This window comes from Coregonus lavaretus (assembly GCF_964263955.1).
Source record: "Coregonus lavaretus genome assembly, chromosome: 7".
NCBI lineage: Eukaryota > Metazoa > Chordata > Actinopteri > Salmoniformes > Salmonidae > Coregonus > Coregonus lavaretus.
Window position 1 is genome coordinate 58,244,231 of NC_139994.1, and position 10,470 is coordinate 58,254,700.

The 10,470-nt window shown below is 41.8% G+C and overlaps 1 protein-coding gene across 1 annotated transcript; it reads left to right on the forward strand.

The window, feature by feature from the left end:
• The first annotated feature begins 155 nt into the window (after positions 1-155).
• LOC311132998 (gamma-aminobutyric acid receptor-associated protein-like) lies at positions 156-8,869 on the forward strand. The gene is made up of 4 exons (XM_084166415.1): positions 156-626; positions 7,604-7,682; positions 7,784-7,902; positions 8,050-8,869. The coding sequence occupies exons 1-4, from the start codon at positions 537-539 to the stop codon at positions 8,128-8,130; spliced, it is 369 nt and encodes a 122-aa protein (XP_084022541.1). The 5' UTR covers positions 156-536; the 3' UTR covers positions 8,131-8,869.
• Positions 8,870-10,470: the final 1,601 nt, after the last annotated feature.

A 10,470-nucleotide genomic window follows, 5' to 3' on the forward strand; every position in this document is an offset into this window, starting at 1 on the left:
GATAAGAGCGTCTGCTAAATGACTAAAATGTAAATGTACAATTAATAATTGAGTTCAGCCGTTAATTTAGCAGTCTTCAATTCGCTTTCTGCCAATGACTGATCGCCACGGAAACTGCAGTGGATGGGTCATATGACAAGGGCAACTGCCTCATCACAACCGGTTGGACAAAATAAAGTAGTTCAAATATTTTGGCCAACAATAACTATAAAAACAAAACTACTGCTAATGTGTTAAAGAATCCTTACATTTCAATTAATTGCTGAATATTACTAAACAATATCAACCCAACCCCAAACAACAGTGTGGTTCTTTGCGGTCAGCGTTCATGCTTCCACAATCCATTTGAGCTGTGCGGCGTACAGACCTCTCTTTCGCATCATGTTATTATGGTATCCCTCCGCCGCAGTCGCACTAGGAAAGAACCCGAGCAAAACAGTAGGCTAACTAGCGTTTGTTGTCGACGAATTGTTACTTGAGGAATCCCGGTCGGATATCTCAGATATACCTACCGACAGCCTGTCATTCGTTTGACAATGAAGTTTCAATACAAAGAGGAGCACCCATTTGAGAAGAGACGGTCTGAGGGCGAGAAAATAAGGAAGAAGTATCCGGACAGGGTGCCCGTAAGTAGCTGCCTACTAGCTACAGTAACGTTACCCTGACTGGATTTGCTTCTCAATATGGGTTACTTTGTAGAAAAAGTGTTGATGTTAGTGAGCCCAATTACTACATAACTAACGTTAAATAATATTCCCAGGCCATGTCATGTTGTTTGGTTAGGTGCATTTTCACAACGATGCCAAAGAACTAGCTAACGTTTGTTAACTAACGGTAATTGGGCAACAACAAACAAATGAAATGGCTTCTAAAATGGGCCTTACATAGCAAGCCACCCTACTTGACGCAGTTTGGTTGGTAGACTTAAGTCATAATTAAATTATACACTGAATGGGAATTTGTTTTACGAGGTATAGCTATGTATGGCAAACTGTCAACAGATGTTATTTATATTGAGATTGAGACAGACATTATTTCGTTACACATAGCTAACTATAACAATTTAATTGTAGTTATGTTTGTTTAAAGGTCCAATGCAGGCGTTTTTTTAATTTTATCTATCAAATAATTTCTGGTTAAGAATTAAGTAACTACTGTGATTGTTTTAAATTATAATGGTCAAAAATAACTTAGCAAATAACAATTTTGCTAGGACTGTCTGGGCGGGGAAAACGTACCTTTTATCAACAATAATAGTGAGATTGCGGCCTGTAAATCGGGGCGTTCCTGCATGTGGGCATTTCTGCATCTTCAGTTAGCTTCACATTCAATCTCAGGCGTCATCTGTACGACGACGGTGGATATTGCTCGTAAACCTGCTGCTAACTCTAGTATGCTTGTAACTGTGGGTGCATGTCACACGTGGCTAGCCGAACACTGAACTATATTTATTCATTTGAGACAATGCTGAAACATCAATTCATGGGCAAGTCAGTGGCACATTTTCATTTATGTCGAAAACATTTATTTCATTTTGATATCTTGCAAATTCAGCAGGCTTTTAGAAGTGAAATAGGCTTTTAGAAGTGCAGTCTTTATTTTATTACTAATGCCATCTTTGGTGTGCTTATCAATGCACAAGCATCTTTTTCCCCTCTTATTTATATATATATATATTGTAATTAAGTCATACAGGTGTTACATTACGTTTAGTTTAAAATGCATTCTGTGTTGTAACATTAAAACAATTTTACACAAAAAAACTTGATTATTAAAATATTTAATCAGTGTTCTTACTAAAATGAAGGGGATGGTGCATTCTTTGCGAGAGGAAGGGAATTTGATTTCGTTGGTCCTCAACTCACGGCTCAGTCATTTCATTCAGGGTAAATGGAGTTAGCAGTGAGTTAGCCTGCCCGACGCAGGTTAGTTCTGAGGGATTCGTTGCCATAGAAATTTACCTGGCTAAAAGGTGAGCCACTTTCGTATGACTGGTTATCCCGAGTTGAACTCTTGAGTTGACCAAAGTTACCTCGCTAACTCCTCAAACCTGCTTCGTAGAATACCCCTCTGCTGTGTACAGGAGCGGAGTTCTTAGCTAGCTAGCACACAGTGTCCTTCGCTCCCGCTTGCCGAACACCTGCCGTCGTTAACAGAACTGCGGGAAAACAGTGCCAGACCGGCAGGGGCAAAGGACACTGTCTACCGGTGTCCTAACTGTCATTAGCTAGGTACCTATCCCACCTGCTATGTACTGGAGTCCTACCTAGCTAGCACCCAGTGGCCTTGTCTGCCAACACCTGCCCTCACTGTCGGTAATAGAACTGCGGGAAAACAGTGCCTGACAGGCAGGGGCGAAGTACACTGTCTACCGGTGTGCTAGCTACCAGCGTTGTCGCCCCAGCCTCTTCTGTGTGGTTCAGGGCATAAAATTAATACCCGCCAAATGCGGGTAGATGTAGGCATTGGCGGGTAAGAATGTCTATTTCACCAGCCATGTTGGCAGGTGGTCAATTTGTAGGGCTCAACAGTGTGAGCATTACAGTCGCAAATATAAAGCAATACTGCCTGGCAGGGGAGCTGTGCGCGATGAGTGAAGTGCTGATAGACTTTGTCCTTGTGGTTCTTGGCTATATACATTGTTTTGTTCACAAGCTCTGTTTTTCAACGTTAGTTTGAGTCTGCTGCTTCAACTGATAGCGAAGATACGCCCTAGTCAGGTCATACATGCGTGACAGGGCTCGAGTGGCCCCATTACCACGGAACCTCCTGCATTTAACAAGGCAGCTGAACATTTTGTCTCTGATATTTTGAGTAAAAGATTCTGGTCACCCCAATTTTTTTGTGTGCAAAATACCACATGTTTTAGAAACATTACAAAGCATGCTCATCTGTTTTTGTGTTTTTTGATGTAATTATGGCAACAACAACATTTGCCTGGTAAAAAATCAGTGGCTGGTAGGAATTTTTGTTTTGTTTTTTTATCTACCTGCCACAGTGGCTGGTGGACCAAAAAGTAAATTTTAGGCCCTGGTGGGGTTTATCGGTGGATGGCGTGTTACCGCCACCTACTGTACTGGAGCGCTCCTGCCTATGTTTTTTTATTTATTAAATTTTATTTCACCTTTATTTAACCAGGTATGCCAGTTGTGAACAAGTTCTCATTTACAACTGCGACTTGGCCAAGATAAAGCAAAGCAGTGCGATTAAAAACAACACAGAGTTACATATGGGATAAACAAAAACGTACAGTCAATAACACAATAGAAAATCTATATACAGTGTGTGCAAATGTAGTATGTTATGGAGGTAAGGCAATAAATAGGCCATAGTGCAAAATAATTATAATTTAGTATTAACACTGGAGTGATAGATGTGCAGAAGTTGATGTGCAAATAGAGATACTTGGGTGCAAATGAGCTAAATAAATAACAATATGGGGATGAGGTAGTTGGGCTGTGTACAGGTGCAGTGATCGGTAAGCTGCTCTGACAACTGATGCTTAAAGTTAGTGAGGGATATAAGTGTCTCCAGCTTCAGAGATTTTTGCAGTTCGTTCCAGTCATTGGCAGCAGAGAACTGGAAGGAATGGCGGCCAAAGGAGGTGTTGGTTTTGGGGATGACCAGTGAGATATACCTGCTGGAGAGCATACTACGGGGGTGGACCAATGAGCTAAGATAAGACAGGGATTTGCCTAGCAGTGATTTATAGATGACCTGGAGCCAGTGGGTTTGGCGACATATGTAGTGAGGGCCAGCCAACGAGAGCGTACAGGTCACAATGGTGGGTAGTATATGGGGCTTTGGTGACAAAACCGGAGTCCTATCTTAAAAATGTACCAATAGAAGTGTAAAGAGGGGTTTCTGCAGATGCAGGAATGCCCACATGCAGGACTGCCCTGAATTGTGGTCTGCAATTTCACCCTTCTTGCTGTTATTGGTAGAGGGGTTTGGAACTTTTTCTTATCGGTCTATTAACTAATTTACCGCCTGGTGATGTCACCAGGCAGGCCAAAACTCCATCCCACCAAAACAGGCTGAAATTTCAGGTGGTCTTTTCAAACAGCTCTTGCACTAAAAGGACATCATTATTTTCACAGTATTATTCCAACCTCATAGTGCGGAAATATACACTATCATTCAAAAGTTTGGGGTCACTTAGAAATGTCCTTGTTTTCCATGAAAACATACATGAAATGAGTTTGAATAGGAAATATAGCATAATGCATAGGAAATGTAGTCATTGACAAGGTTAGAAATAATAATTTTTAATATAAACTAATTGTGTCCTTCAAACTTTGCTTTCGTCAAAGAATCCTCCATTTGCAGCAATTACAGCCTTGCAGACCTTTGGCATTCCAGTAATCTGAAGAGATTTCACCCCATGCTTCCTGCAGCACCTCCCACAACTTGGATTGGCTTGATGGGCATTTCTTACGTACCATACGGTCAAGCTGCTCCCACAACAGCTCAATAGGGTTGCGATCTGGTGACTGTGCTGGCCACTCCATTATAGACAGAATACCAGCTGACTGCTTCTTCCCTAAATAGTTATTGCATAGTTTGGAGCTGTGCTTTGGGTCATTGTCCTGTTGTAGGAGGAAATTGGCTCTAATCAAGCACCGTCCACAGGGTATGGCGTTGCAAAATGGAGTGATAGCCTTCCTTCTTCATGATCCCTTTTACCCTGTACAAATCTCCCACTTTACCACCACCAAAGCACCCCCAGACCATCACATTGCCTCCACCATGCTTGACAGATGGCATAAAGCACTCCTCCAGCATTTTTTCATTTGGTCTGTGTCTCACAAATGTTCTTCTTTGTGATCCGAACACCTCGAACTTCGATTCATCTGTCCATAACACTTTTCCAATCTTCCTCTGTCCAGTGTCTGTGTTCTTTTGCCCATCTTAATCTTTTCTTTTTATTGGCCAGTCTGAGAAATAGCTTTTTCTTTGCAACTCTGCCCTGAAGGTCAGCATCCCGGAGTCACCTCTTCACTGTTGATGTTGAGACTGGTGTTTTGCGGGTACTATTTAATGAAGCTGCCAGTTGAGGACCTGTGAGGCGTCTGTTTCTCAAATTAGACACTCTAATGTATTTGTCCTCTTGCTCAGTTGTGCACGGGGCCTCCCACTCCACTTTCTATTCTGGTTAGAGCCAGTTTTTTCTCTTCTGTGAAGGGAGTAGTACACAGCGTTGTACGAGATCTTCAGTTTCTTGGCAATTTCTCGCATGGAATAGCCTTCATTTCTCAGAACAAGAATAGGCTGACGAGTTTCAGAAGAAAGTTATTTGTTTCTGGCCATTTTGAGCCTGTAATCGAACCCACAATTGCTGATGCTCCAGATACTCAACTAGTCTCAAGAAGGCCAGTTTTATTGCTTCTTCAATCAGCACAACAGTTTCAGCTGTGCTAACATAATTGTAAAAGGGTTTTCTAATGATCAATTAGCCTTTTAAAATGATAAACTTGGATTAGCAAACACAACATGCCATTGGAACACAGGACTGATGGTTGCTGATGATGGGCCTCTACGCCTATGTAGATATTCCATAAAAAAATCAGCCGTTTCCAGCTACAATAGCCATTTACAACATTAATAATGTCTACACTGTATTTCTGATCAATTTGATGTTATTTTAATGGACAAAACATTTGCTTTTCTTTCGAAAACAAGGACATTTCTAAGTGACCCCAAACTTTTGAACGGTAGTGTATATAAAACAGGAAAATCACGTTTTTCACTGCACAGGGCCTTATAAAACAATCACTAGCTACCAAGCTTGGGACAATGTTTTCAAAAAGCAAAACCGCATGACTGTTTACAAATAGTAATTTACTTCCAATGCAATACTTTGACAGGTTAATAGATAGTTGTTAAAGTGTGTGTGTTTTTAAAGAAGTGTAACGTTAGCTACCCTAAATAGCCTAGAGCGGGTGTCAGTAAGCGGTTCACTTGTTTATTTCACATTTAGCCCCTCTAAAGGTGAATTGTTTACAGTCTACACAGTGTCCCTTTTGTTTTAAAGCCCCCCTTTGTAAGAATGTCTTGGGCAGAAATGACAATAGATTCCTTCCTTCATTTTCAAGGTTTGCTTAAAGCTGCAATATGTCACCTTTTGGGCAACATACCAAATTCACATAGAAATGTGAGTTATAGATCTGTAATTTGCATTGAAAGCAAGTCTTAAGAAGCAGATCTGTTCTATGGCCACTTTCTATGCTTCCCGTTTTAAGTTTAGTTTTTGCGTCTTTTACTTTTGGTTTTGTACAACAGCACCAAACAGCTGAAAAATACAATTATTTTTGGTTATGGAAAATATAGTTCCCAGCGGTGTAGATGGTACAATGATTCTCTACACTATACCTGTTTGTTTTGTCACAAACTGAAATTAGGCGAGCTATTAGAATTTTAGCAACCAGGAAATGGTGGAGTGATTTCGGCATAGTGCATCTTTAAGTAAGAACCTTTGTGCAGATAATCCTAGCCAGGTCAAAATGTCCTCCAGGTCCTATCCAAATGAAAGACCGAGACAACCCAGGGCTCTCCAACCCTGCGCCTGGAGACTGACCGTCCTGTGCGTTTTCACTCTATCCCTAATCTAGCGCACCTGATTCTAATAATTAACTGGTTGATAAACTGATTCAGGTTAGTTACAAGCTCTCCAGGAACAGGGTTGGAAAGTCCTGGTGTAAACAATCTGTAAATAGACTTAGTGTAGGTTTTATGCACTGAATACTGGCCTTGGATGGAGCACAGTGAAGTGTTCTTTTTCTGGGAGATTTGGGTCTCTATTCAATCCGTAACATGGAAGTTCAGTGTTACAGAGTGATTGAAATTAAAGGCAATGTTCCTGCGTTAGCGGAGACTGCATTCACGGTAAACACTGCATATGATGACGCGATCTGAAATTAACTTTACATTTCTATTGCGCAATCTGTGATGCTTCAGCAAAACAGATTGAATAGAGCCCTTGGTTGGATTTCAGCCCCCCCAACTAAAGAATTCTGTCTTGTAGGTACTTGCTACTAGGGCTGTGTGGAAAACCAACTTGTCTGCTAGACATCAGCAAAATAGACATCCGCACTGTGCGTGACTCAACCACAGGTTAAGATGGCATAACTGACCTTTTTTACCAAGTTGTTTTGTTTATCGAGCTTGACCAGAGGAAGAAGTGACGCGAAAGGTTTCACTCTGCCCAAAATCTTTCCAATGCTTACCTATTGGCTTATTTTGGACCTAAGCTTGTCGCCTGCCTTCCAGCCTTTGAGACAACAACTCCCATTGTTAGTGCGGCGACATGCATATCTCGTCATTATATACAGATCTCTGGCTTGTCAGAGCAGTAGACTCAAAATGGAGAAGCATTTAATAATCCCACGTCAATGCGCCATAATGGTTTCTGAAAATCACCTCGCACAATGAGGGATCAGTGGGTTTAAAATATTGATTATTTTCCTCGAAATGTGAAGCGAACAAGCTTGAATTGCGCAATCGTATGTGACCAAGTTATTATACCAGTTTTTTTACATTGTTGGACACATAGCCACACAATATTTAGGCCTTTACTAAATGCTTTTTTCCCTTGTAATTGTAGGTAATTGTGGAAAAAGCCCCCAAAGCAAGGATAGGAGATCTGGACAAGAAGAAATACCTTGTGCCCTCCGACCTCACAGGTAGGTAACCAGTTATTATGGTTATGTGCCACCCATGTATCACAAACCCATACCACTCTCTTCAGAACTTTAATAGTTCAATTCCTTTCCCTCTACTACAGTGGGCCAGTTCTACTTCCTCATCCGAAAACGAATCCACCTGCGGGCTGAGGACGCCCTATTCTTCTTTGTAAACAACGTCATTCCACCCACCTCAGCCACCATGGGCCTGCTATACCAGGTATGACTCCTCCCCTCTCACCCGCTCCCCTCTCACACACTTTTCTGCTGCTTGTTCCTATGAGGATTGGGGATGCCATTCAGGGAAGCCTCCCCCTCCCTCTGTTTTGTCATCTCATACCAACACCTCTATATTGCTCTCTTTCAGGAGCATCATGAAGAGGACTTTTTCCTCTACATTGCCTACAGTGATGAGAGTGTCTATGGAGACAGCCAAACGGAAGTCTGAACCCCTCCCCCAAACCTCCCCCTATCTCCATTGAAATGTTATATCCAGCTCATCAGCCTAGTTCCCCGAGCGAAGACGTCAGATGCACTTTCACTCCCCCTCCTTCCCTCATCCCTCCATTTTTACCTCTTTAATACTCTTCGCACAGTCTGAATTTTATTTGCCTCCGGGTCTCCGAGATGGGGATTTCGGTTGAATGGTCCCGTGGCCAGTTTTCGTAGTGCTTTGATCATGCTGAAACGGATAGAGGAGAGATGCCATTTTGAAATTAGTGTTAGAATTAGACCATATTAACAGTAATTATAAAGCTACGTGGAAAATAAAACATGTAACCTTTGGATCTAGCGTGATAGGTTAAATTCTGATCCATTTGGCAATGATAAAATGTCATGTTTTACTAATGTAGTAGCGCTGGTAAGATATTCTGACGACGTAGTGTATTTGACGTCTGACGAGTAGAATAGAATTCCGACTGAACAGTCATCTTCCCTCTGTCTCCGCTTTCAGTGGTAAAAAATATAATATTATTTGGATTTGATTACTATTATGATTATGTTGTTATTATTGTACTTATTGTAATTTTGATGCTTCATTTCTTTAAAGTATTGTAAAGCTCAGTGCAATTTTACTTTTTAAAAGTTTTGTTCTACTTTAAAAAAAAGTTTGAACTCGGTATATAGCGGTGTTACTGGCACTCTCCACTTATGATCATACATGATAAAATGTGATAAAAAGCCAACTTTGTTTCCTGTCTTTTCTTTACTGTCTGTTTTTTTTTTTGCCTGACTTTTCCTGCATATATTTACTGTATGTGAACATATGGAAACAGTTTCCGCAACCGTAGTCTTGAAAGAAACAGTGGAGAAAACACATCTCTCTTTATTCAGGCTATTCCCCTGTTCACACCTGAGCTTTGAAAATTGAATCCTTTCGATCGCTACACCGACTACACTCACTGTGGAGACATCAAATCCCATCATCACATAGTGTAGGGAGGACAAAATACAGAAATTAGCATTAATCTTGCTATTGGCCCAAGATTGAGGAGTGCTGAGGTAGTTTCCTCACCCTCACTGTCAGATGGGTTTCGTTTGGTGTCAGTCTAGGTTGAAGATGAAAAAGTTTAAGACAACGGAATTCTAATACCCCATAACTCTTTGTAACAATGGGACCAGCTATGCTAGTTAGCTGCGGCGCTGGGTGTAAGCAACGCCGCTGGGCCAATGAATTTGTTTATTTTCTAACGCTGCCGCATAGAATTATTACTTTGTCCTAACCTGCATATTTTCGACCTACATTTATATATACAAAAGTATGTGGACGCCCCTTCAAATAAGTGGAATCGGCTTTTTCAGCCACACCCGTTGCTGACAGATGTATAAAATCGAGCACACAGCCATGCAATCTCCATAGACAAACATTGGCAGTAGAATGGCCCGTACTGAAGAGCTCAGTGACTTTCAACGTGGCACTGTCATAGGATGCCACCTTTCCAACAAGTACGTTTGTACAATTTCTGCCCTGCTAGAGCTGCCCCGGTCAACTGTAAATACTGTTATTGTGAAGTGGAAACGTCTAGGAGCAACAACGGCTCAGCTGCGAAGTGGTAGGCCACACAAGCTCACAGAATGGGACCGCCAAGTGCTGTAGCACGTAAAAATAATCTGTTCTCGGTTGCAACACTCATTACCGAGTTCCAAACTGCCTCTGGAAGCGACATCAGCACAAGAACTGTTCGTCAGGATTTTCGTGGAATTGGGTTTCCGTGGCCCAGCAGCCGCACGCAAGCCTAAGATCACCATACGCTTCACCATCTGGCAGTCCGACGAACAAATCTGAGTTTGGCGGATGCCAGGAGAAAGCTACCTGCCCCAATGCATAGTGCCAACTGTAAAGGAATAATGGTCTGGGGCTGTTTTTCGTGGTTTGGGCTAGGCCCCTTATTTCCAGTGAAGGGAAATCTTAATGCTACAGCATACAATGACATTCTAGACGATTCTGTGCTTCCAACTTTGTGGCAACAGTTTGGGGAAGGCCTTTTCCTGTTTCAGCATGACAATGCCCCCGTGCACAAAGCGAGGTCCATACAGAAATGGTTTGGCTAGATCAGTGTGGAAGAACTTGACTGTGAGGAATGAACTGTGGCTGGAGAGCCCCTTGAGGGAAAGGAGATGATGCATTATGAAAGGAAATGGTACTATGAACAACCCATATATGCATTATTCAAATAAATAACTTGAAAGGGTTATTCATCATAAGTCTAAATAACCTATACCAGGGATCTAGATTCAGCCGTGGGATTTTTTTCCTTCTTGAGTGGATGGTCAGGGGGCCAGAACA

Bases quoted from the DNA above. Each gene is read 5' to 3' on its own strand.
- LOC311132998 (XM_084166415.1), top strand. From the start codon at position 537: ATGAAGTTTCAATACAAAGAGGAGCACCCATTTGAGAAGAGACGGTCT. The intron at 7,683-7,783 runs GTAGGTAACCAG...CCTCTACTACAG, and splicing joins TGTGCCCTCCGACCTCACAG to TGGGCCAGTTCTACTTCCTC. The intron at 7,903-8,049 runs GTATGACTCCTC...GCTCTCTTTCAG, and splicing joins CCATGGGCCTGCTATACCAG to GAGCATCATGAAGAGGACTT.